At 46.4% G+C, this 27,794-nt stretch overlaps 1 protein-coding gene and 1 long non-coding RNA gene across 9 annotated transcripts in view; one reads left to right on the top strand and one right to left on the bottom strand.

Moving 5' to 3' along the window:
• LOC103233196 (uncharacterized) overlaps positions 1–20,758 on the top strand; it is a 179,890-nt gene extending 159,132 nt beyond the window's left edge. Inside the window, exons 3-5 of one of the 3 annotated variants that reach the window (XR_012092968.1) lie at positions 9,941–10,152; positions 18,582–18,725; positions 20,424–20,758. This is a non-coding gene — a long non-coding RNA (uncharacterized lncRNA). Of the gene's footprint in view, positions 1–9,936; positions 10,153–18,581; positions 18,726–20,423 lie in introns of all 3 variants that reach the window. The other 2 variants (XR_005243811.2, XR_005243813.2) reach the window with 2 other exon arrangements.
• ZFHX3 (zinc finger homeobox 3) overlaps positions 1–27,794 on the bottom strand; it is a 276,330-nt gene that overhangs the window by 43,245 nt on the left and 205,291 nt on the right. For 4 of the 6 annotated variants that reach the window (XM_038007954.2, XM_038007955.2, XM_007993788.3 and 1 more), the window contains one exon: positions 3,514–3,621. In XM_038007954.2, the coding sequence (XP_037863882.2) occupies positions 3,514–3,621 (108 nt within the window). The remainder of the gene's footprint in view (positions 1–3,513; positions 3,622–27,794) is intronic. The other 2 variants (XM_073015531.1, XM_007993789.3) reach the window with 1 other exon arrangement.

The following is a 27,794-nucleotide window of genomic DNA, read 5'->3' as shown; positions in this document are numbered from 1 at the left end:
ACCTTAATAAAGCCTGTCATTACACACTCAGATACTATAGACAAAATTACGCTTCAGGTCAAAAGAGGATCATCTGCAGGAGTAGGGAAAGAATTTTCCCTTCTCTCTTTACTACTGTGCAGCTGGCAAGGTGCACCTCTGAGTTATTCATTCAATCACTCATTCATCCATTTTCTGTGTGTCTTTTGCAAGTAAAGATTAAGTAGGTCTGTTGCTTGAATGAATGCATGAGAAACAGGAACCTTATTAAGGACATTCATTTTTTATGGTGCTTATTTTACGTCTTTTAGTAGTCTCCTGACTGCCTAGCATGTCCACTAGTGCTGTGAAGACACACTCCCACTGAATCAGAAACACTCGGAATAAGATTTAATTGAACTGCTCTCAACAAAGCCTGCCCTAAACTGGTTGGAAGGATTAGAGAAGCACATGTTGAGTGGCTATCATAGGGCAGCACATACAGTAGGGGCTTTGCAAATGGTGGCTCCTGTTTATTATTTCTGTAGTGCCTTAGCACACAAAATGCAGAAAACATATGCGCCAAACATCATTCGCACGATCCCACTAAATCCTTGTATGTTGCGCCTCCCTCAGCTCAAAATTCCCAGGAGCCACATGCTGCTTTGCAACAGAGGACCCAAAGAGAAACTGCCACCAGTTTTCCTCATCTTATATATCACTAAACCATTAAACAAACAAACAACTTACATAGAGCTTACAACACGCCAAGCACTGTTCTGAGCTTCCCGTAGTCAAATAATCCTCACAGCAATCCTAAAGAAATAGGTACCATTTTTAATCTTCATCTCATCTGAGGAAACTGAGGCACAGAAAGGTCAAGGTACCTTGAGTGGGGTCACACAGCTAATGAGTGGCAGAGTCAGGATTAGAAATCAAGCACCCAAATCGTGACAACAAAGGACAGATGGCCCAGAAGGTCACCCAGTTGTCAAACTGTGTTTGTGAAATCCTTTTCCCCAGCTCACCTGGTGATCTGTTTAACTGCCATCTGAGCCATTTGTTTCGCTCTCATTCAACGTTGAGGCAAAACCAGGATCATGGTCAAGGCAAAGCCCCACAGGAGGATATGTCCCCCACTACATTTAGGGCCTTCCTTTGAGCACAGATGGTCATCCTCTATTCCTCGGTCCTACCTTACACATCCTCCTAGGGTGTTTGGCCGTAACCCCCAATGTTTTCTGGAGTTCAGGCTTCTGGACACCATACAGGCCAATCTGAAGGGGAACACTAAGCACGGTGGACAGTAGAGTCCACCTGGTGTGCCGTCCATTCATTCGGCTGCAGTATGGCCCTGTCTGTGTCTCCCAGGAAACACTGAACAGTAGTGCATCGCCCGCCCTGCGTATCCCTCCCGATATTTGGGAACTATTGTACTACCTCTCTAATTTCTCTTTTCTAGGCTGAATGACCCATTTCTTCAGCTTCTTCTCAAAGGCAATATTTCTCAGCCCTTCAGTCATTTTCACTGCTCTCTTCTGGCCTCTCTCCAAGATTCTGTATCTTGTTTAAATAGTGAAGGCCAACATTGAATATGATTTAAGAACAGTCATGCCTGGAAAAGTAACAAAGGCCCAGTGAATATGGGCTCTAGAAAGTAAATATTTTCTCAAAAACAAAAGTATTGTAATATTTATCATGGTAGTAAGAATTAGGTTGATCAAATAAAATCATTTTTGTTGCCTGTCACATCATTTCCTCTTATTATTTTCTAAAAGACTTAACCGTCCCCTAGGTCTTCTCTGAAGTGACTTTGCTCCTCCTCAGAAACCCTAAGCTTTTTTAGTCTCAGCTCTGCTTCCCTTCAATATAGAAATCTTATCATCTTGAGAAATGGGGGCCGGGCGTGGTGGCGCAAGCCTGTAATCCCAGCACTTTGGGAGGCCGAGACGGGCGGATCACGAGGTCAGGAGATCGAGACCATCCTGGCTAACTAACACGTTGAAACCCCGTCTCTACTAAAAAATACAAAAAACTAGCCGGGCGAGGTGGCGGCGCCTGTAGTCCCAGCTACTCAGGAGGCTGAGGCAGGAGAATGGCGTGAACCCGGGGGGCGGAGCTTGCAGTGAGCCGAGATCGCGCCACTGCACTCCAGCCTGGGCGAGAGAGCGAGACTCCGTCTCCAAAAGAAAAAAAAAAAAAAAAAAAAAAGAGAAATGGCCGTTCTCCTTCTCTCAACACCAGTTTTTCCAGAAATAGCACTTTCTGTCTTGGCTTCTTCAATGTCTTCTGCTTTGGGTAAGATGTCCCCCTTCCTGGCTGCACTGCTTGTCTCCCCTCTGGGTGGTTTTCAGCATGTGAGTGCTCACCCTGGGGGAGGGGGAGGACAGGAAGAATATCCAGGGCAGGCACCACCTGTGCAGGGCCCTGCCCAGGCCCCCAAATGCAGGACAAAGATCACCCTTCACTGCTGACTCCCTTAGAATTTTTTTTTTTTTTTTTTTTTTTTGATCACCCAGGCTGGAGTGCTATGGCATGATCTTAGCTCACTGTAGCCTTGACCTCCCTGGCTCAAGCACTCCTCCCACCTCAGGCCCCCAGGCAGCTGGTACTACAAGCGTGCAACACAATGTCTGGCTAATGTTTTGTAGACACAGTGTCTCACCATGTTGTGCAGGCTGGTCTCGAACTTCTGAGCTTAAGCAATCTGCCGACCTCAGCCTCCCAAAGGGCTGAGATTACAGGCGTGAGCCATTACGCTCAGCTGAGAATCCTTCCCCACCCCCCCACCCGAGATAGAGTCTCACTCTGTCACCCAGGGTGGAGTGGCAGTGGCTGGCATGATCAGGGCTCGCTGCAGCCGCAACCTCCAGTTGAGGGTTCAAGTGGTTCTCCCACCTCAGCCCCCCGAGTAACTGGGACTACAGGTATGTGCCACCACACCCAGCAAATTTTTTTTTTTCTTTTTTTTTAATTTTAGTAGAGACAGGGACGCGCTATGTTGCCCAGGCAGGTCTTGAATTCCTGACCTCAAGTGATCCTACCACCTCAGCCTCCCAAAGTATTGAGATTCCAGGCATGAGCCCCTGTGCCTGACCCTTAGAGAATCTTGAGGCTAAGAATCAGGGGTGACCCTGATCAAGTTCCACATGACAGATCCCTCCACTGGCCTTGGGAGCAGGTGGGACCAGCGACTGGACCTTCAATAGAGGAAGAATGACATCAAGGGCATTTTGGTGAAGAGCCACCAAAGAGAGGTGACCAAAACTGAGATGCTCTTGCACAGAGCTTGGCACTTACCTGGATACTCAATAAACAAGTTGGCTTTGGTGCCACTTAAAAAGCTTAACCATTAAAACATATAGTATAATATAGTATAATAAAGGAGAATAAAGGTGACTGCTCAAAAAAGCAAAATGAAATCCCCCTCCCACATGACCAAAGCCAACAGAGTTTTTCTGGGTAGACTAAGGATGTGTCTGCTCCCTGACTTGTTAGCTCCATTCTTCCAGGGAAGGAAAGATTAGAAGGTTCGAGGGCAGCCACGCACACTACCTGCCCACTTGCCCTGGTCTTTCTCGCCTCCACCCTCTTGCTCCTTAGCAAGCTCCTCTGGATCAGCAGCTGTTTCATTGGGTCCTTCAACATCTTCAATGGCTTCTTCTGAAACAGAAGAAAAACATGTCAAGGGTTAAAAATAAAAAGAAGATGAAGGACTTTTGGCCCCTATTGCAAAGAACTGCCAACCACAAAACAGACACCAATGACTCGTCCCCCTTCTCTTTCCAGAGGCCCCTGAGAGGCTGACTGTACTAAGGATATACCAAAGTCTGGGTAAGCAGTGGGGACCTTCCTTCTGGGTAAACAGCTGGTATGAGGTTGTGACTTGCCCCAGACATGTGGCCATTAGGTATTTCCAGACAGATTCTGAATGCTTCACTTGACTAGTTCTAACTAAAAAACCAATCCTGGCTGAAGCAGCAGCTCCACCTGAATCCCTGAAGTTGCATGCAAGTGTTTTACACTTGAAAATGCAACACGTGGCCACCTGTTCACTTCATGCCTAGTTCCATTCCCAGAGCCTCCCAATGCCGGTCTAGGCATTGGCCTAGACCACCCCCCAGTCACTGACCCCTCACAGCGCTCACAGTGCCTATGCATGTGCCAGAGGGTGTGGGAGTTGTTGGAAGTCATTCAGGTTGTGAAGAGTCATAGAGTATCAGTGATATGAGTTCATCAGTTTGAAGAGTTCCAAAAACCAAATGGCATCTTGTGAGCATGCCAGGAGGCAGTGGTGGGAAGTGAGATTTGTAGAGTAAAGGATAAAAATTTGTAACAGAGTCACACACTTTCTTTTTGAAGCAATTCCATCCTTCACTCACTATGGGTTTAAAACTAATGCAGGAAATGTCTCTCCAGTTCAGTACACAGTGCTACAGTGAAGGCAGAATGATGGCTGCCAACGCTAGGTTGCTTATGAAGTGAAATGTCATTCGGCCAAGTGGGGAAGAAGAGAATAAGATACTCTAGATACTGAGGGAAAGAAGGGGAGACACTTCTCTCTTGCTTTCCTGGTCCTCTGAGTCACATTATCCAGAGCATGCATTCAGTAAGAATGGGCTAAGGGAATGAATCAAGTGGACAAACCAAGGTGAAATAATTTTAATACAGACGAAATTATTAGGAGGCTATGAAGAGGACATTTTCTCAGGTGCGCAGGCATGAGGGCAAGGATGCCCACATCTGTCAGTAGACCAGACCCCAGCAAGGAAGTACTGGGTCTGGCTTAAGAACACTGGATCAGGCCTCTGTTGAGCACCGCCAGAGGTCTCTCCAAACCCAATTCTACTTTTCAGTATTTTAAAGTATCATGCCTTCTGACCCTCTAGAAAACACCCTCTACCCTGACACTACTTTTCAGTTTTTCAAAGTGTCATGCCTTCTGACTGTCTAGAAAACAGCCTCTAAATGTATCTCACAAAGAAAGTAATAGGAGTACAAAGTAAATTGGTCTTAAAGAGTTTCAAAAACACTGAGGAAGAAGGTGTCTATTTAGAATCACATTGTCTTGACTCAAGAGATGACAGAGGTCCAAGGTCTGGAAAACTGAACTAGTGTCACAAATGTTCTTTCTTCCTTACCACCAAGAGGGAGCTTATGAGGCAGTCACTGGGAACACAGGTGAAATATGGTACTGCTTATTTTCATCTCCAACTCATATTCCACATATAATTTTTATGTCTCCTTCTTTGTCTCACTGCACAATAAAGTCAACATCAAGTTTCCCTACCCTACCCTTAGTTCAAACAGAGAAGAATTAGGCAACCACAGCTTGAAGTCAATCAGTTACAGAGCCCCACATTTCGACACCATACATCATTTAGCAGAGAAAACATGTATAGGTGTCAGTAGAGTAATAACAAATTACACAGCATGACACAGGAACTATCTTCATTATGTCCAAGTGGGATGTTCCGAGCACATTTTTAGGCTTTCAATAAAATTGTTCAACACTATAATAAAATTCATCTTTGAATGGTGATACCAGCATTCGGTCAATGAATATTATTACATTAGGTCTACCCAGATGAGCTAGGTCCCTTAAAGGATCCTTATTTGTCCTAATACATGCTGTGACACAAAATATCTGTACTGTTGATACATTTATGCCTAGTGTTCCATTATTGGAACACTAAGCTTGTGGGAGTTATTTATATCCTACTGCTGAAGGTCATCGCCAGGGTCTGATTTTTCACGCAAAAAAATTTTTCAATCTCTGGCATAAATGGGTTAACCAAAATTGATTAGGCAAAGAGATGGCTCAGTGGCCTCTCATCTCTAGTGCATACATATGATCACCTTAGATGGGGAGAGTCTGACACCTACAAACTACAGAACACCCTGAGATGGTGATGAGCAGTGTCTGAAGGTGCTGCTCAGCAGACATGGGAAGGGATGTACCCACTGGGGGACCATCTCCAAGCCAGCACATTATACAGCCTGCAGCTATCACAGCAGAGCATTAAAAACTCACGGTCACCCGACACTGACCCCAATTCTTTGAGCCTTACCAAACAAATCTGTTGAGAAGCTAGAGACTGTAATGTATAAGCAGATCATTGATGCATCAAGCATGGAAACTGCATGTTGCTTTGTGAATATTCCTGGAGTTCTCATTCTGTGAGCCCACTTGGGCCTTTGCTTTCTCTCCTCCCTGCCCTACTGCAAGCAGAAAATGAAGGCAGCTGAGTTCTGATGAGAGGATCAACGAAAGAGGTTATTTCAAGAACTTATTTTGCTTATCTCTCTTTTTTTTTTAAAGATTTACAAATCAAGTCCTCTTCTTGAGTTCCTAGGTTTAATATTATCATTTGTGATTCATTCACTAAAAGACTGCTCTATGCGTGGTGGAAGAAGAAATGATTAGGAAAATCCTGGATAAGCCAGCTCCCTTTCAAGGGGATCAGTGTAGTGTCCTCAGCCCCCCACCCCCACCTAAAAACCAGGTCCCATTCAGCCCAGCCAGCTCATCTCTGCAGTTCCAGCTGTGACCTACAGGTGTCGCCCTCCGCATGGCGAGGCCCGGAAGGGCTGCTGGCTGCAGGAGGCAGACGAGTCTGGGACGCCTAACCTGAGCATGTGGAAATAATGTATGTCTTCAAGTGAACTGTCTGGTCCTGTAGATATAAAATAGGACGTTCATAAGCAGTTACACCATCTGTCTTTATACCATCATCATCAACAGCAAGAGGAAAAATAGCTCTTTAAAATGGATGAAAGCCCAGGCTGACAGTAACCGGAAAACTGTGAGCTCTGAATACCAATAAAGGTAGAGAAATGATTAAAAAACAGAGACGCAAACTGAAAATTCCTCTGGACAGCTCTGGCCCACGATGCTTTGCAGGCAGGGTGTGTTTTATTGGTTCCGAAAGCATAAAGCAAGCTGCTTACCAAGAGCCAGGCCTGGGGAAGGGCTTGGTCTCCCCGACCTGGAAACACATGGGAACCAGGGGCGAAATGGCATCCCACTTTGAAACAGAAGTCTGCGTCCACACGCTAAGCTCCTAGGGCTGTTATCTAGGAGCCCTTGTTCTCTTTAGGAATGTAGATTTGATACACACATGCTGGAGAATGGAGGGGAGGTTTTTTGTTTCTTGCTATTTTTCCCCACGGATCACGGATTGCATTCCCCCCTCTTCTGCGAAGTCAGTGGCAATTGGCTGGGTCATTATTACAGAGGCTGCAGATTTTTTTCCCCTATAATATCAGCTACTGACAGATGATAGGAACAAGTGAAGACTAGATGGACTGATGATCAGTTTTATCTGGAAAATCTTGTCCTTCCTACAGAAAAAGAGACCAAGACATGTAACAGCCACTGTGCCATTTTTAAGGCTGAAACAGACAAATCAAAACCATCTTCTCCTTCAAGCATTTATCGGTATTTCTGATCCCAACCAGAGCACACCAGGAATGCTTTCCCAAGGGCATAGCCAGGACCTGGGAGAAGAGGTCATCCCCACTCCCCTAGTCCCACCCTGGTTCTGGGCAGGAGGTAGCAGGCCCAATGCCTCCCAGACAGCTCTGTGTTTTAGAAGACACCAGAAAAGGTGCCTTTAAAACCCCTGTGGAAGCCCACAGTAGCCTCAAACTGGAGCACCCCCTCCTGTATGTGTTTTCATATTAAAGAGTTAGGGAAATAAAAGCAAATATTGGAAAACTGCAACGTCTTCCTAGGGTCCCTTCTGCCTTTCATTTCCATCTTCAACGGTGACTGAAGGCCTTTAAAAATCTCTTTTCTGGCTGGGCATGGTGGCTCATGCCTGTAATCCCAGCACTTTGGGAGGCCGAGGTGGGCAGATTGCTTGAACTCAGGAGTTTGAGACCAACCTGGACAACAGAGTGAGACCCCCATCTCTACAAAAAATGTAAAAATCAGCTGGGTGTGATGGCACACCCTTGTAGTCATAGCTAACTCAGGAAGCTGAGGTGGGAGGATTACTTGAGCCTGAGCAGTTGAGGCTGCTGTGAGCCATCACTCCATCACTGTACTCTAGCCTAGGCAACAGGCAACAGAGTGAGACCCTGTCTGAAAAACAAAACAAAACTCTCCATCACCACCTCCTTTTTACAACTGCTTCTCCCAGATAGCAGTTACTTACTAGTGCTTGGCCAAATCCATTCCATCCTGCTCATCAGTCAGGCCACCTGGTTAAGTGCAGAGCCCTCAAGTGCAAGAACTCCAGCAGATAAATACCTTCTAAAGGGGAAAGCTTCCTAGGATAGCTTCAGTTTTCAAGGGGATGATACCCCAGTCCCAGAAAATTTCCCTTCAATCAAAATGGTTCTGCTGACCACAAATGCAAATTGATCTCTTAATATACCTTATACTTAGTATCTTGGTAAAGGTGACTGCACAATTCCCCCATCGGTGGTGAAATCTGCTTCCAAAGGAGGCAAGCGTGCCAACTGGCAGCCCTATGGGAATTTGCACCAATCTTATGAACAACCTGGAAACTGGTTCGTGAAAGCAGCACCAGGCAGAAGCCAAAAATAGAGGTGGCATCACCACAAAGTCAGCATTCAACCCCGCAACCTCACTGAACACACTCCCTGAATGCATCACCCAAGAAAATGTTCCAGTTGTTAAAAAAAAAAGAAAAAAATGGTACTATTTTCCCAAATAATGGGGCCGAGTGACATGTCCATGGGGGGTATTCTACGAATCACTTACAAGCTTGAAGGAAGGGGAGTCAATCAATGATTAAGACTAGTCCCTCTGTTCCTAACTCTTAACAGGATAATGCAGATTAATTCAAACCTTCCCCAAACCTGACAAAGCCCCCATAGTGCCTTGGTGTGATAGAAATTTGGAAATTCTCCTAAGAATCAGGGTATCTGTACCCGAGGCTCTCACATGATCATGTTACTTAAATAATACACCAATCTGTGATCCCCGAAGAATGAAATTGTTCTTTCCTTTTTCTTCGGAGGGAGCGATGTTTGAGGGTGGGGGTGAAATAAAGTGCGTTTGCCTGTCGGCAGGCTCAAGAGCTGAGAAACATTAGCTGTCATGAACCACAATCAAATCAGGTTTGAAATATTTAGCAGTGGCTTGGAAAATGCGGCGGTGCAGCTCTGACAGGCGAGATGTGCACAGACACCCACTTTCCATTATAATGGAAATATCAGGCCTGTTCTGAATATGTATAACCCAGAAAAATGTATTGATTTTTCATTCGGCATTAAAAAAATGAAATAGCCTGCAGCTGTCAAAAGCCTTTTGTTAAAAGCTCATCTTTCCTGGAATGAGGTTTACCAGAAACAAGTTTTAATTGTATATAGGACCTCTTCTTTGAAAAACAAAATAACCAATCTGCTTACTTTGAAGATAGAGTTAAAGCTTTTCCTTTCTCCATTTTCAACCTAATTAACCCAAGGACGACCACTGAAGCAGGCGGGAAAGGCGGGGTACACCCTGACCATCAGGAGTGACATGGAGGGTGGCAGCTACAAGCGGCGTTTGCTGGTGTGTCTGTAGTGGGTGGAAGGAAGGACTCGGGGATGTGTCTCGCTCTCTTGTCCCTCTAACTCCTGTGTAGGTGCGGCATCCTGAGACTCATTGTATACCCTGGCCAATCACTTTTCTTTAAGCCTTGGCTGACACAACTGGAAAACGAGGGCAGAACACTCTAGCGTGTCCAATCCTCTTGGCATTTTGTTATCAATGGGAAACCTCTACTGGCTGCAAATATTCTACAGAATATGCATGCTTTATTTTGCAAATACAGGTCAAATCAAATCCCACAATATAAAAGATGACTACTAAGGCCTAGACCACTGATTTCAAAGAAAATCCAGTGTGTTATAATTCTGCTACAATAGAAACTTATAACAGAATACAATCTGTAATGCTGATAGATGGGCAGTTGTGTTGCTCCCAGCTTGTTACTTCTACTCCCGTTTTCTCTCTCCAAGCCAGAAAGGAAGAGGCTAGTGGTGGTAATCTTTGTGACTACACCGATGGAGGTGTTGTGACTGCACCGATGGAGGTGGGCCACTCCCTATGCCATTCTCCCTCTGTGACTTTTGGGCAAGTGGAATCTCGTCGAAGAGTGACCAGAAGTCCTGCCAGTGACTCTCCATGTGCCCCAGCGTATATCCTGCCTGCACCGTGACAGCCAGATCCAGAAGGTAGTAGCCTACTCTGCAGCATCCCTGACACATTTTCTCAAATATTTACCCCGTGGTTTTATTCCATGGTGTTCTTCCAGCCCTGACAACCCGGCCAGATGCCCGAGAGGTAACTTCCAAGCAGTTAGGTTTTCTGGGTGACAATGCCCTGCCTCAGAAATTTTCCCTTAAATCAAGGTGGTTTTGCTTATAACAAGTACAAATGGTTCTCTTCACACACCTTACACTCAGCATCTTAGTAAAGGTGACTGCATGTTCTCATGGATGTCCACGGAAAAGGGAATTTACCAATCTCCGTGGAAGTCCTCTGTGGATAATCATCTAAATAAAAAAAAAAAAAATTACCAACCAACTTTGCCCATTCCGTCTTCCACCTCTTAGCAGAGTATATACATTCACTGAGGAAAATGCCACATCACAAGAGGAAGGGCCTGGGATCCAAACCAACACTGATGAGTGGGACATCTTGAGCTAACCCTATGGTAGTCCAGGCAGGAAACCTCAAAGGGGTGAGACTGAGTGCAGATGTGTGTGGGGGGTGGGGGCAGGGGAAGCAGGCAGGGGCTCTACAGCTGGAGCATCTATTTACTCATCAGAAGTGTAATATTTTTCCATCTTCTCAGGATATCATTTCTTTTCCAATGGGCAAACTCCAGTGCATGAATAAAGCTCAAGACATTCATGCCCATTTGCTCTCTGCGTGGATGATAAGCAAATGGGCCTGCCGCACTCCTGTGGGCCTGGGCCTCTAGAAGCTGCCTCTTCATTAGGACCCAAGGGCACTGAGTCAGTGAGACACAGTGTGGGAAAAACAGAGGCAGGTCTCCCTCTAGGGCGCCATTGCCTTCATCCTTTTCCATTTTCTCACCCACTTAAGCTCTCTGCCATGCGAAAGACCTTTCACTATCTGCTGGACTAAAGAGTCAGGGGTCAGCCTAATGCTCCTACAGGTAATTTTTCCACCCTGGTGGCTTACCAAAAATAAGTAGCCAAACTGCTAACAAACTGCTAGCTTGTTTTAAACAAAACAGCCTTCTTGAAGATGACAATGACACAAACAGATTTCAACCCTCTAAAAGTGAAGAGGATGGAATAAACAAAGAAACTGGGGTCACAGAAAACATCAGACACACACCCTGGCTCCAATGATGATTTCTTTCTTTTTTTTTTGACACGGGGTCTTTCTTGGTCACCCAGGCTGGAGTGCAGTGGTGCAATCATCGCTTACTGTAGCCTCAAACTCCTGGGCTCAAGCGATCCTCCTCCCTCAGCCTCCTGAGTAGCTTGGACTACAGGCACATGCCACCACGCCAGGATACTTCTTGTATTTTTAGTAGGGATGGGGTCTCACTATGTTGCCCAGGCTGGTCTTGAACTCCTGGCCTCAAGTGATCCTCCTGCCTTGACCTCCTGAGTAGCTAGAACTACAGGTGCACTTCACCATGCCCAGCTAAGTGTAAAAAAAAAAAAAAAAAAAAAAAAAAGGTCCTACAGATAGGGGTCTCACTGTGTTGCCTAGGCTGGTCTCAAACTCCTGGGCTCAAGTGATCCTCTTGCCTTGGCCTCTCAAAGTGTTAGGATTACAGATGTGATCCACTGTGCCTGGCCCTACACACTCTTTTTCACATGGATCCTTTAATCATTTTACCACAAGAATTCTTTTTACCACTAGATGCTCGTTTACCAAATACACCTGGGGCCACAGTGCCTGTAGTTTCTGGACAGAGCTTGAAAGGTGGTGGAGAGCTGCCAGCTTCCAAGGGGGTTGCAGCAGGGAGGCCCTGCGGGAAAACCCCACACTGAAGGAATTCAGCCTCCTTACCGCCCCCACCCTGACCCCCGTTCCTGTCCCCCACAACCACCATCCCTGTGTTTTGGCATCAGGCTGTAAGAATCAACACTCTGAAAGCAACTCTGAGTATTATTAAAAATGACTAATTGGAGAATAGAGACCATTTATGCTTTTGTATATTTGAAGGTCTTACCACTGTTTACAGAAACAAGAAAAATGGGGATTGTGTGGCAAGAGGCAGACTGGGAAGGGAGGGCCAGGCTGCAGCCTGCCTGCGTGTTCCGCCCCTGCTGGGCAGAGTGTGGCCCAGCTCAACAAGAACGCAAGCCTGGGGGAGCCTCTCCATTTGCCTTTTTACTTAACTTCACCTCCAACTTGAGCATTGACAGGAGAGAGCCTGTTAGTCCAAAGCGGCCAAGGCCTATTAAGGCCTCCCGGAGAAAATTTCCCCTCTTTGAGCTGTCCCTCCTGTGGGAACAGCACAGAATGCCAGAGCATGAAGTGAAAAATGCTGCCGTTGTGTGGTGAGGGACGGGTCCTGCCATTTTTCCTCTCCCAGGCAAGACCACTTGGCCATTTGAACAGTTTGTCAAAACCACACTAGAATTACGGGGGTGGGTGGGGGTCAAGAGAGGAGAAAAAGGGAGGAAACGCCTAGAGCCAGTATTGCAACACGTTCCATTTATCTGTGTTCTTAGCAAAAGCACCTGGGTTGCCCCCTGCAGAAATCCAGAAAGGATAAAAGTAAATGTGCGGCGACAAAGCACAACGGAACGAAATATGTTGCAGACTCGCCTGGTGGCTATTCACAGGAAGATTTTTTTTTTTTTAAATAACTGAAAGGTGTGAGTTCCAGTTTGTAAAATACAAACCCAACCCCGAAACGCTCTCGGAATACACACTAAGTAAGAAACCTAGCTAGGTCCCAGCACTCTGAAGTAAACGGAATTCAGCAGGGATTAGTTCCCTCGGATTTCTACAGAGCCATGACTGTTGCTGTTACTTGCACACATGAAATGTAAAGAAGGCAAATTCCCCGAGCATGTCTGTAGCAGAGTGTGATGTGATTGTGTTGTCATTTATGGGAAATAATCGCAAGCCCATCTCTCCCTTCTCCCTCCCCCATTTTCCAGTCCAAATAACCATGAAAAATTACACTTCAATGTCAGGGCGACGACAAAGCAGGCGCTCTCTCTGGGAGCTCAGCGGATTTGCAGGGGTTTTTCCTTTCTTTGGACAAAAACTACCTTCAATTGTACTTCATTTAAAACGTGATCTAACAAATGCATTTTGACAAGTTCCTTTCTCTTTTTCTCCTTTCTTTCAAACAGTATTTTACACAGTTTAACCTCACACCAAACTGGAATGTTCTAGAAAGAAGGGGCATGCAAAATAGAAGGTCCTTGATACCCAGAAGGGTATCCCCCATCTCATTAAAAACAAAGTAGTCAAGAAAAATGATTCCAACACAGTATGCTACTGGGAAAGAGAGGAGGATGTGAGAGAGAAAATAGTAATGTCTTAAAGACAGAAAATTTGATAAAGGCCAAAGAAAAGCTGGAGTTGATAGAAAGAGGAAGGTCTCAATGGAGTATCTCCTCATCAGAATTAACCATTTTGTGGATTCAGAGGCATCATCTAAGGTGTCTAGATTTATGGTCAGAATCGGGGGTTCATGACAATGTGGGTGGGATGAAGAAGGGGAGTTTCCCTGATGGAGTACCAGTTCCCTCCTGTCCCCTTCCTCTGTAGGAAGCGGCATTTTTCAACAGAGCAGATCTGCCTGAAAGGTTTTTAACATTCCAGGTGTGAGGCTGAGCAGTCCCTATAAGCATCTGTCTTTCAATAACAACCTGCCGGAAATAAACACTGCCAGGTTTCCATGCTGGGAGGGAAGAAAACAAGACAGATAAACACACATGAGTGATAGAGAGTAAATTAAAAAAATTTAACAGTTCCCATTAAAGAAGACTGGTATCTCCTTCTGAATCAAAACTGACTTGGCTTGTCAGGGAGAGATCTTATGCTTAATGCAAAAAAAAAAAAAAAAAAAAAAAAAAAAAAAAAATCTGTGTTTCCTTATTTATTTAATTGGAAAATGTTGGAAATATATGGATGAAAAAAAGTCAAGGAGGGCCTGTAAGTGTACTTAAGGATCTATATACAAATGAAGGTGTATGGGAAATGAACAGGATGTACCAGAAGTGATACTAAATGATGGTGATTAGAACCTAATGGGTATAAGTGAAACCTTGTGGGATGGCTCTCGTAACGGGAACATCAACGGTGATGGATGCAATCTATACAAGAAAGACAGCCAGGGAAGGGGAGATGGAGGGGCAGCCATGCAGGCCCAAGGCATTTGCAATGCTGGGGAGACACAGTTTGACAATACCAATGGGAATGATGGAATATTTGGGGCAAGGAGAAGCAAAAAAGCAAACAGAAAAAGAGAGAGGTAAACATTTTGTGTCTGACCATCGAAACAAATGGCACACAACAGAGAAAAATAAAACCATGACTCCAGAGGTCTGAGTCACATGAGGATACAAATGAGGGACTTGAATTCCCTGTTCGCCGCCTTACTCTGAAGCCCACAGTATCTGAAGAATCTCTTTCAGAAATGATGTCTGAAGAATCATTCAGAAAACAGCTTCACCCTTGCGAAGCACAAAACTGAGGCAGAAATATGAGTTTACTCCCACCAGTGGACAGCAGAATCAGGAACTGACTGTCAATGAGCTTCGTTTTGCATGATCATAAGCCACTAATATGCACAGCTGGTAAAACAAGCTGATTCATAAAAACAAAGCACAAACAAAAGGCTTACACTTTCCAAACCAAATCTGGGGAACAGAAATCAGGCCAACTTCAGGCAATGTTGCCCCCAGAAAAACACCAGCTAAATCTGCTCTCCCTTGGCCAGCCCCAAGCATCCACAAAGGTCACTGTGTATTTACAGGTTGCACATTCAAGAATGCAATGCTAGAAACGTGTGAACGAACACCGGAAGTGGCCAAGGAAAGACCCTTACAAACTGCAAGCATCCTGGGGAGCCTTCGGGTACCTACCACAAATTCCCTGGTGCCAGCAGAGAAGAACCTAACTCTGCCAGAAGCCAGACCCAAGACATTTCAAGGTGCATCTACATGTGGAAAGTCAAAAACTGGGCCACTCTCCAAAAACCATCCAGTCCCAAAGCGTGCATGTTTGAAACAAATAGGCAACAGAAGCAACATGTTTCAGTTGACATTTCCTGGGAAACTGCAAAGAAAGTGAAGCAGGAAGCTGAGGTACAGAAAAAGTCCAGAGGTTTGCGTTCAAGAGCTTTCCTCCATTAATGGGGTTTTTGGAAAAGTAGATGGAATTGCTAACTTGTCATTTTTAATAGGCACCTTGTACAGCTATTCTATGTCCAAAGGGAGAAAGAATATTGGATCTTCCTCCTCCTTTTTAGAAACTCAGAAAGTAATGCCAGTAGTTGGATCCAAAGCCTCTATTTTTTTAAAGTTTGGATCCTGTACAATGAAATGGTCTTTTGCTAGGGTTTAACAAAATGCCACCCCCACATCCCTTTCACAATGATTTTAGCTACAGCAGCGCTCCTCAAATCTCCCACAGCTACTAAACTGCCCTCTAGATTCAGCCTCAGGACTCACTATTTATCTATTTAGCTTTTCCTCCCGTGAGGTGTTTCTGAAACCTAAGAACAGGCTAGCAACCCTTGAAAAGCAATACATTGTGTTCCACAAATGCATACAGCAATACCTCTCAAAGCCCCAAGACACACAGCAATAGTCATCAAGACAAACACTTGAATAAAAGTAATTTAACTTCTAGACTCACACCCCATCCTGTTTAGTGGGGGGAATATTCGAAAACCACAAATACATGAAACCAAAGAGAAAGAAAACGTTGCCATGAGATGACAAAATCATCAGGGATCAGGCAGAAGGTGTAGTTTAGTGACAAAGAGTTGGTACTTGAGACAGAAATAAGGGATCTACAGAAATTCGTAGCACACAATTACATTTTAAAGAAACAATCTGGGATGCCGAGATCCTTCCGTGTGCACACTGCAGTTGGAGGAAGTACTAGAAACCCGCTGACAGAAAAATCCTTACTTCAGACTTCCCCAAACTTTCGTAAGTGAGCAACTTGGTTTTGTTTTGGTTTTTTTTGTTTTTTTTTTTTTGGCTTTTTGTTGTTGTTGTTGTTTCTTTTTTTGAGACAAGGTCTTGCTCTGTTGCCTAGGCTGGAGTGCAGTGGCACCATCTCAGCTCACTGCAGCCTCAGCGTCCTGGCCTCAGGCAGTCCTCCTGCCTCAGCCTCCCAAAGTGTTGGGATTAGAAGTGTGAGTCACCATGCCCAGCCAGCAACATTTCACAAGTGAAATATAGAAACTGGACAGTGAGAGAATAAGGAAGGGAAACTCGAAACAAGTGAAAGGTTTTGCTTCATTTTGTAAGGCCAAGATTTTAGCAAGGAAGGGTAAAACAAGCCAGAGGTGTGAGGGTGAACTAACCAAAGGGCAATGCAACACTGAAGATGAGACTGCCCCATGATTAGAAAGAATAAAGTAAGTGATTCTTCACTTGCCAAGCAACATCTTCAAATACGAGGAGGAGGAGGAGGAGGAAGGTGATTTAGATGGAAACCAATGAAAACTTTCAAAAAACAAACCCAGGTAAGGCTGTATCTTAAAATTAAATATATATTATGGTTAAAAAAAAAAAACAGATCAATTTCTGTTAAGAAGAGTTAGCCTATGAGTTGACTCAGCTACTAAAGAACTTTGATGAAAGGTTAAAAAGAAAAGGAAATGTTCCAGGAGAATGGAAATTAAGACAGAAAACAGCCTTGAAGACAGGTAACCTAAATAATGGAGATACATAAGCAAGAAAAGATAGAAGGGACATTGGATTAAAAATCTAGCTGTGTAAAATTTAGCTGGATACAATTAGGATGGCAAAAGCAGAAATTTCTTAGGTGTTTTAGAAAATATAACAAGGATAACTAGGCAGAACAGTTCAAATACGAAGAGAGCATAAACATGAGGGAAGGAGGAATGAAGGCTGTTTGCAAAAGCCTGGTCACTGGAAGCTTCTACCTGTGTTTTGAGGTATTTGGGGGAGGTGACCACAGGTAGCTTAATTTTACAGACTAGGAGACCAGGGATTAGAGCAGGATAGGGCTCCAAAGCCACACAGTGAGGAAGCCTGAAGAAGGGTGTCTAAAGGAAGATGAAGGCCATCAGCTGGGGAGGGAAGAAGTGCTCTGGGAGACGCTTACACAGTCAAACAAGACAGAAGCCAAGGGCAGTGTGAGTGGTGCAGCCTCACACCCCCCTCCCTGGGTGCTGGCTCTGCAGGAATCTTCCCTCAATCAAGCTGGTGATGTTGAGGCAGGTGGATTCTAATAATGGTACCATAGTTGTTCAAAGCAATGCCTAATTTTTCTTTACATTTTAAGACAAATGGCACAGCAAGGATAAAAAATGAACTCACCAAAACCAAAGCAAACCCTACGATACACAACACAAAACCAGCCATCCTGTTTCCAGGCACCTGGTACCCTGTTAACTTCCTGCCCAGTGGCAACATGAAGCCCCAAATAAAAGCATCACATTTAAAGACAGGACAAGTCTTTAAAGAGACAGAGAGATAGCTCTCTCTCCCCCTCTCCTACATCTGCACACACCCACTCACTCACATACTCCTGCCTTCCATGCTCTTTTCTGGAAAGGGGGGAATCCCAGAAGTACTGCTCCCAAATGGCTTGGGGCAGAGCTCATCATTGATATTCTGGATCAGGGTGAGGTCGAAGGCACTGGTGACGGGGTTGCTGTCACAGCCCCGAATCCCAGCCACAGAGAACTAGCAAAAGCCAAGTAATTGCTTTTTCCCCTTCCACTAATAAGCTTTTCAGCAGAGGAAGAATTCAGCTTCCTGTAGTCAACAGACCCTTTTTTCCCTGCCTCTCCTCGCTCCAAATAATCTAAAGTGACTGCAATTTCAGTCCTGGCTCTCCAGCATTCAGCTCCACTGGCTGAGGTCAGAGGGTGTCAAGTGAGGGCTCTCCATTTCTTTTCTACTCTGCCTTCACACCGCCCATGCTTCTTTGTAACTGAGGCAACCTGCCTCCCTCGCCCAACCATTGCACGCACCCCCAGCACACAGCACACAGACTTCACATTCCAGGAAATGTTTTTTTAAGGCCCAAAACACACTGTGAGTTGGGGGTGATGGGAGGGGGGTGTGTCTCTTTGCTGTAAACAACTGATTAATAATAATGACTGACCTCAGATGCTCTGGCGACCCGAGCAGCTGATATCCCAGTTTTTAGAAAATACATTGCAGCAGGACATTGGCTTTGTGGTGGTTAAACCATGTGGCTGGCTGGTTGTGTGGTTTTTGGTTTCGTTTTATGCAAATGACTCTGGTTCCTAAATTCTTAAGATCTTGCTATGCGTTTGTGGCATTGGTATCTTCCGGCCTGGTTCTGTGTCCAATCAGAGGCAAGTAGACTGCCCTGAAAACCCTGCCCCGCCCCCTCCCCTGCCTCATTTCCCAGATGAATGAAACACTATTTCAATTAAGACTGGCAGTAACATTGCTCCCCTTCCCTGTCTTCATAGATATCTAAGCCGAGAGCACAGACAGAACTGAAGGTGAACAAACAAAGGGTAACGGAATGAATGAGAGAATGAACAGGTACATGAGGGGAATGAGGGAGGCCCCGGCAGGTTCCTGCTCCTCCGCGTGGTTGAAAAGAGGGCAAGGTGAGGACACCAGAGGCCTGCTTCTGGAAAATCAGCTCCAAGCGGGGGAAACAGAGGCAGGACTGGGGAGATGCAGCACACTCCTTCCTCCCCCTGCACCCAGTGCTTGTGAAGGTCTGGAAGGGAAGGAAAGAAGGGGAGACGCACCTGAGAAAATACAGGAATCCCCTCCCCCTGCCACCACACACATGCCTAGAGGACACACGCTCCTGGCTGCAGCCCGGCCTGTGATGGGAATTTATTTCCCTCAATTATGTGCTCTTGTCCCCAGTCTCAGTTCATCAGCACAGTGCAGCCAAGTCAATGAAAGGCTCCATAATGAAGTAATCACATGCACAGGGACATCCCAGCACCTGCCCGCTGGGCTGGCAGGGCTGCAGCCACACCCGGCCCTGAACCAAGCCTGCGTGGGCTCTTCACCCCCAACCCACATCACTCCCCCATGCCGTGTGCTCCTACGCTCTGTGTCACGGCACCCCCATCCTGCTCCAGGAGCCTGTGCTCCAGCTGCCATCTTCTTTGACCCAATCCCAAATGCTCTGATTGCAAAGGATTTGTGACCGAACCAATCAGTACAAAACGCTGATGACTTTCCTCTTCTCCTGCCTGTGTAGACCCCTTCACCACAAAGAGCCTGATCATGAAAACCAATACCACGCGCCCAGAAAGCCTCCATTGGCTTAAGTCATTAGCAAGTATCTAACAATAGCAACACAATCATCACTCAACTGAAGTAGATAGTATTAGGACTCTCATTTCACAGATGAGGCTCAGAGAGGTTAAATTACTGGTGAATGTCACATAGCTAGGAGGTGACAGCTGATGCCAAGGACCATACGTTTAATGGCTACCTCTAGAGGAACCATGGTGGCCTTCACAGAACACACACTTCTGCTTGTGCTGTCTGTCCATCCACCCACCCACTCATCACATATCCATGGGGTACCTACTCCAGGCACTGACAACACAGCTTGAACACAACAGGAAAGCCCCTGCTCTCATGGGGCAGGGGCAGGAAGGAGGGGGGAGGGTAAGTAAGAAGCTCAGTAAGTGAGCATATTCTAAGTCAGGGGCTGCTAAGGGACAACGATAAAGTAGAAAAAGAATTCCAGGGAGTTCCTTAACATGGGAATCTCAGGGAGGGTGGCATTTGCACACAGACGTGAAAAAAGTGAGAACGGGAGCCACAGGAGGCTCACACAGCAGAGGCATGGTACGTGCAAAGGCCCAGGGCACAGCAGGAGGGCTGGCCTGCTGGAGAAGCGCTGAGCACTAAGCAGGAAGAGAAGGGACAAGGCAGGGGATAAGCTCAGAGAGGTCTTGGGCAGCATCCTGCAGGCCTTGCTACCCACTGCAGGGCCACGGGCACTGTGAACACAAAAGGTTCCTTTGTGAAAGTCAGAACAAGGTGCTCCTCCAGCACCCCTTCCTCTGGGCACAGATGGTCCTGGGACCCGCCACTCGCTCTGCTGGGTAAGGTAGCGTCTGGGATGGACTGCAGTCCTTATGTGTCCCCCTTAGCAGAGAGCTGTTTGTGTGGGGGACAACCTGCACAGCTTTAGCCGGTGGCCCTGGTAGGGATGTCCAGTAGAAAGACTCCTGTCTTTCCCTAAACATGCATGTTCAATATATAAGTGCAGATAGAGATGTGGCTACAGATACAGATAAAATCTCTTTGAATCTTTCTGTTTACTGCAGGCTGGCGGGGGTGGGGGCAGAGCTGGCCTCACGGTGAAGAAACACAGAGAGGGAAAGGAGACCAATGGCTGTCCTTTGCCACGGGCCATGCTGCAGCACTTGGACAGTCTGGACACCCATAAACCGAAGGACCCATCTGACCATCATGCTCTGAAGCCTCTCCCTGAGAAGAGGACAGGGCAGCACCAAGACTGGGGTGAAGCACGCAAGGCTCAGAATGGCTGCGGTGCAAACGCAGAAATTAGTTCCTGTGTGTCCCTTCTATGGAAGTGCATTGTCCCTGCACATAAATGTATTTCAGTGGACTTTGTAAATGTAAAAGTCACAGAAAACTACGTGGCCTCTGCAGGGCTATTTTAAGCCAGTGCTTCCTAGTACAAGATGAATTTGGTGTGAGGATGAAGGGGGGCTTTATTTTTCTCAAATTGGCTGTTGTGGAAGAAAGTCTGCTCAACTCAGCACTACCTAAGAGGTGTCTCCCCCTAGTGACACGCAGACCTCTCTGCTGCTGGCGCCACCCCCCCTGCACTGTCTCGGGGCTGGAGCGAGGCAGCTAGGTACAGGCAGGCAGTATTAGTTCTGCAGGCTGCATCTGGCCCTGATCCTAGGACCACCATCTCTTGGTACCCTGGGAGCTCCAAGAAACTCAGTGGTCAGGCCCCCAAGCGTTCCACGTTTTGCTGCCGAACGTTAAGAAGTGAGCCCGGAGCACCCTCAGGGCAGCTGATCCACACACAGCTTCCACAGCCAAGGGAAAAGAGGGGATGGATGGAGGCCAGGATAAAGAAGGGGAGGGGTGGCAGGTAAAGGGAATCTCCCCAGAGGAGCTCCAGGCTTGCTGGGGACCCAACAGGGAAAACCCAAAAGGCAAGGCCTAAAGCCAGAGCAAAAACAAGCAGGCACAAAGCAGGGGAGAGTAAACGATGGGTGAAGAGGTAAAAGCCCAAGGATGAGAGCTGAATGGAACAGGAAGCGAACCAGGGCCAAACCCATCACAGCTTAAAGCAAACGTTAATGTAGGTTCCACATTGATCAGAAGCCCGAGGGGGAGGAGGCTGGGTGCAGCCAGGCTCCTCCCCTCCTCCATCTCATTCCATTCACAGCATCAGGAGAACTGTGTTTTGGGGAAGGGGCCAGTACAATGATTGGAGCCTGAACTTGGCTGCTGCCTTTTCCAGTAGGCTTCCCAGAATAAACTGCCCCAAGACTTCATCCATCACCAAAAAAGGCAACTGCAAAAACACAGGTCGCCAGCCCCTTGCCTCACACCGGCACAGTGGCCCTCCCTCCACTCCTGGGGATGGGGGTGCTGAGGGGAACGGAGGGCAGGCACTCAGGCCTGGCACTAATTGCTCTTGGGGATGCTGTGTGGCGTGGGGGCTGTTCCCTGCGCTAAGCAGTTAGGAACTTCCCAAATCATTAACCTTTCTCTGAGCGCATTGTACTGGGAGGTGCTCCCTCTGCAGCCTATTCAGGAGCCCTATTGATCTGCCGCACACTCGGTGCCTTCAAAGTTGTTTATGATCAATATGCAAATTGCCCATGGCATTGATCTAGTATTAATTTTCAATTAGGGAATCCACAAGGGGTCTCTGAGGGTCAATACCTAACAATGCAAAGGAAACTCCGCTGTGGAGTATCGGGCCTGATGCTGATAAAAGCTTCCCAAGCCTCCTCCTCAACAGTTTCAGGCCCTCTGGACTGTCACCTTCGCTGTGGCTCATTTGGTTCCCTCCTAACTCAGACCCCTTCAGCGGCCTCCCAGGCTGGGTCTGCGGCCATCACCCTGTGCCTCCCCCCCCATCTCCTGTGCCACTGGAACACTTCCTGGCCTGCCAGTGCCTGCCCCTCTTGCCTGCCCTCCTGATCAGATGCCCCCAGACATGCCTCCTCATCTCCCCATGCCACGCCCAGACCCAGGACCACTCTCTCCCCCAGCTCCCCAACCACACATACCTTCTTCCTCCCTCTTTCCCTTTCCCTCGTTTCTGCTTAGTCACGGAACGTCACCTTGGCACGCTGCCACGGCTGGAGCTGGCGAGCTGCACGGTCCCCAGAAATCTCAGGCAGGCAGGCAGAGCCGCCGGGCTGCCAGGTTATGCCTGGCAAACAACCCACTGATGTCATTTCAAAAAACCAGGGGGGAAGGAAAAAGGCACAGCTTCAAATCATCTGTTTCTCCTTCTTTCTTTCGTCTAGCAAAATTTTTCTTCCTAATGAAGCCCGGGGGTGGGGGATGTTAATTACTTTACCACTCACTCATGGTTCCCAGAAGAGGCCAACGCCCGCCCTCCAGGAGCACAGGGCAGTGCGTGTGAGCCACTGACGGAGAGTGTCCCTGGGGACAGTGTGCCCAGCTGGGACTGGAATGACCCGGGAACTCAGTCATTCCATTTACGCCCCTAACAGCCCCTGAGAGACTTGCGTGGGAAAGCTCTGCAGCCAGAGGAGCTGGAAGAGAAGAACGTGGCTTGGTCTCCTCCCAGCAGGTACGGGGACAAAAGCAGGGCTCAGCCATACTCCAGCCTGGGGCCCAGCAGGCTCAGCCTGCCTTCTCTCTTTGCCAGGGGCTTGAAATGTGCTTATATTTGGAATAAACCTGCCTGAAGATGAGGCCCACGATCCTGCCAAGATGGTGCCCACGATCCTGCCTAAGTCCCAACCCATGCCCTGCCCACTTTCGACACTGCCACTCATGGCACTAACCAGCGCATTAGCTAGCCAGGCTAATGGGTTTATGGATAACATTAATTACCACGTTCCTCATTAATGGACGAAATCTTTATTGGCGCCATTGATCAGCGGACTTGTTAGCTGGCCTCCTAACCAATGGCGGATGTAACAAGCGCTCTTATTGGCATATCAATTAATGCAATCAATTCCTGGCCAGCGGCTGCCATTCGCTTCCCTGGTTGTTCGAGGGTAGGAGACAGAGCCCTGTCAAACATGCCTTTACTTAGAGCTCCAGCTCTCAGCTGACTTCCAGGTGGACTCTCTGCCACTTGGAGTTCACCTATCAAAAAAAAAAAAAAAAAAAAAAAATCACACCTACCCTTCCATCTGAAAATCACCTTTCCGTGTTCCAGTGATGATAGAAGGGCTAAGCTGTGTCAGGGGACATAAGCTGAAGGAAAAGGTGGGAGTAGTCTGGGGGACTGTTAGAGCAAACAAGAGGATTAGAGAAATCAGATGTTTTTAGGTTAGGCACTGACAGAAATGGTTCAGGCCCCAGACTGGACTCTGGACAACACTCCAGATAGGACCAGCCTGAAAACACAAGCCACAGCCATCATCAGCCTTCTGCCCGCCCTGGAGAAGCGTTCCTGACCCCGGCCTCCCCAAGCCACAGTCACACCTGCTGTCACACCTACAAAGTCACACCCACAAAGTCACAAAGTCACACACACCAGCGTCTACCTCACTTAGCACTTCAGACTGCAGGTCCCACATGGAAACATCACCCGCCCATCTTCACTCCCACGCTTCAGTGTGGAAAAGGACTTATCACAGGAGGAACGACCATCCCACTGTCACTACCAAGTGTGCAGTAAATCTGTGCACAGAAGTGCCATTTTTATGTGTGCTGAAATACAGACAATCATTTCAACAGGACTTATGTCACTGTAGAGTCGAAGTTGGGGAAAAAATTTCTCTGGGCAGCGAGAAGTTTTTAGGGACATTGTTTTAGAGGAGGCTCAGGGAACTGGGGACGTAGGGTGGATCCACAGAACCATGGACCATGGTAGAGCTGGACTACTGATGACCAGTGATCACCAGGGCATTAACACCAGAGCAAAGAGGCCGAGCTCGGCCAGGCCCACAGGTTTGGGAAGGAACATGGAGGACACCTCCCCCTAAGACATGCTTTGGGCTCAGAAGATTGACTGGAGTTTGCCCCAGATGGGAGCAGCCTGAAATATTATTCCACATTTGTTTCTAAAAGCCTAAAATTACAAAAAATAATAATAATAAAAAAGGAAGAAAAATCACTACTCAGTGATGCTAGAGCTATTAATAAACTTTGCAAGCAGGAGCATTTGAGTCAAGGAGAGGGGGTGCAAGCAATGAAAACTGGTGGGAAGCAGATGGGGTTGGGGGGAGAAAGCAGCTTTGGGCCAAGTGGTGACAGGGCCCAGGAGCCTGACTGAGGCTGCAATGCAGGGACATAATTCTCAGCGTCTGAAAGCATGGCTCGGGGTTTCTAGGATAAACAGCAGAAATATTTCCTTTCACTTATAAATAGAAAGTGCCATTTTTTTCCACGTGGAACGTCATCACTTCCATGTTCACAGTACGGAGGAGAGGAGAGTCCTAAGCAGACAGGGCAGGGACCAGAGAGAGACGCCCCAGCCAGGTGTCACACTCTCAGGGTGAGGACCAACAGATATCAGGAAGAAGAGGGACAAGAGGCCTCCAAGGGGAGGCCAAGACCTCTGCAACCCATGAAGTGACTTTACATGAAACAGGTTTACATGAAACATTATATGCAAAGGTCACCCAATGTGGGTGACAGGGAGATACCCTGACGAGGGGCTCTTCATCAGCCACTACCACCACAATGATTCTTCCAGAGAGAGTACTCCTGGGTTCTTCCAATGGCAAAAATCCCAGTGTACTTCTGGATAGAGTTCCTATAGTATTAATACAATGGTGTCTAAATTCCTCTCTGGGGAACCAGAAGAGTTCTGCACATTTTTATTCCAATTTCACTTTTGTTGTTGTTGTTGTTAAGATGGAATCTCGCTCTGTCGCCCTGGCTGGAATGCAGTGGTGCAAGCTCGGTTCACTGCAACCTCCGCCTCTGCCTCCCAGGTTCAAGAGATTGTCCTGCCTCAGCCTCCCGAGTAGCTGGGATTACAGGCCCCTACCACCACGGCTACTCTTTGTATTTGTAGTAGAGACAGGGTTTCACCATGTTGTCCAGGCTGGTCTCAAACTCCTGACCCCAAGTGATTTGCCCACCCCGGCCTCCCAAAGTGTTGGGATTACAGGTGTGAGCCACTGCACATGACCTCAATTGCATTTCGAATGCTGTAATAATAAGGCATGCTCAAATGTGGTATATGCCAAAATTTAACACATGGGCGGCTAGGTGAACTAGTTATGCGGCCAAGTTAAACAGCTTTTGCGTAGACTTCAGCATAAAACTTCTGCCATTCTCACTTAATGGAAGACTCTTCTGGGATCACACGGCAGGCTATTAAAACCAGTCCTGTTTGGAACTATTTCTGTTTGAAAGAGGATTATATAGAAATGGACTTAAACGAAATATAGAAACAAAACAGAAGCTTAGTTGATACTATTTAACTACCTTCCACAATTCTTAATTTTGATCTGTTGATCAACTCTGTTTCGTTCTAATTTTTTAACTTAATAAGTAAATGTTTAAAATCTGAACTCCTAAAATATCATTTTCAAGCCTTTTGAAACATTGTTTATATACTGGGTCCAAATTAGTTTTCATTTTTTTTTTCTAAAAGAGGGCTCCACTAATAAAATTTTACAAACCACCGCTCTATCTGATGTCTATTTCTAGATTAAAAGTGGAGCGCACTCTTCAGAACGCCTCCCTTGAGAAACAGCACGGATAACTGAAACTTTCTAGGAAGAATTTAAGAACTTCACAGCTCTTAAGTCGACAAACACTCTCACATACATTTGACTGGCTATTAATTCTACACAGGCACAAAAAAGATAATGTCCCAAAATGGAGACAGCTGTGCAATGATGGATGACTTAAAAGTATTGCTTATGTTGTCTATTTTCTTTTAAGTGAAAAATGAGGGAAGAGAAAGATCTCTTGATGACTCCTCATAGAAGCAAAACCAAGTTCCTTTTACAAAAAGTTTCCTTTAAAAAAAGAGGGAGGGGGCTACTTCTGTTCTCTGCAATGCTGAACGCTCACAGGGCAGTTGTCCTTGCTTTTGATAATCTAACCAGACAGAATGTTCCCCGTGGTAGTTTTCTCCTCCAAAGACAAGAGCTTAGAAGCTCTCTCTTTGGAACGGAAGAGTCCTCTATTCATTTATTTGCTCACGAAGTCATCAGTTAAACCTATCAGTTCACGCCTCCTAGGTTCCAGTCATTGTGGATCCAACTGGACAAGTGAGTCACATTCCTGCCCTCATGGAACTTACCCTCCAGTAGATCCACTTAGGTAACATAAGATGGCTGTGTTATGTCCAGAGCTTTCTCACTGAACCATCACATCAACATGTACTTGGGCAAGAAAATCACCTCTTTGACTCTGTTTGCTCACCTGAGGTTGACCTTGGGTGGTCTAACGGGGCCATCATGCTAAGGTTCTAAGTTGGACACCTTTAATACTACGAATAGCAGGAATCATTAAAGAATTAAACTGCACTCACTCTAAAAAAACTGTCTGATCCAGGCTTCCCTGAATCTTCACCTGGGTGATTATGATCAAGGTTCTTACACCACCAAACACAATAAGAAATCAAATCTTATCAGAATTGAGCTATAAATCTGTGAGGACTCCTATAATTTCTAGCCAAGGGAATAACACCACAAAAGTACTTTTTAAACTAATTACTCAGATTCTGAAGTGCTGCCCTAATGAGCCTTCTTTCTGCCCAGAACTTACTAAGAGGAAAAACTACCTTCTAGTGCAGTAATTACTGCTTTCCCCTTCAAACTTCTAACTGGAGATCGATGCTGCATTTTAAGACCCATTGATTTACAATTAGCCTGGCTTTCCTGCTAAAGTGTTTTTTAAGCAGAGTTTACTTTTATTTTATTTTGAAATCTCTGAGATCTGGTTCTTGGATTTTACATTCTCATGAGAGGAGACTGGAAATCTCAAAGAGGAAGGTAGGCATTGGAAGAGAGGGCAGTAGAAGGATGCAAATCAGATTCAGGAGGGCAGGGAAAGGAGAAAGGGAAGTTGGTTTGGTCACATAATTTTTTTCTTTTTAAAGCCAAAACTCATGCTGAAAGGGAGAGAATGAAGAAATCCAAAGAGAGGAAGCAGAAGGCTGAGCGGCAGGGGGAGAGAGCTAGGTGCATAGCCTAATAAAGTGTAGCTGCTGTCAAGGTGGCTGGAACAGCTCTTTATTGCCTCTGCTGTTTATTAGCATCCTTGAGAAGGAAAAAAAAAAAAAAGAAGAGAAAAGAAAAAGCTTTGTGCATCTTTGCAAAACAAAGCACTAGTTAAAAATAGTGTATGCAGCAGGGACAGTGTGCTAACATGAGGGTCCTGGCAGCTCCAGCATTTGCACAATCTGTCCCATGAGGAGAGCAGAAGTAAGCGAAGCAATTAAGAATTTCATGCTGATTGCTCTAAGCATGTTTTCTATGCCATAAAGATAATAGCATAAAGGATATGGCCTTGCTTCTCTCCCTCCCCTGCCT

The sequence above is a fragment of the Chlorocebus sabaeus genome, chromosome 5 (genome assembly GCF_047675955.1).
Source record: "Chlorocebus sabaeus isolate Y175 chromosome 5, mChlSab1.0.hap1, whole genome shotgun sequence".
Taxonomy (NCBI): domain Eukaryota; kingdom Metazoa; phylum Chordata; class Mammalia; order Primates; family Cercopithecidae; genus Chlorocebus; species Chlorocebus sabaeus.
This window is presented reverse-complemented; position numbering and strand designations above follow the sequence as displayed.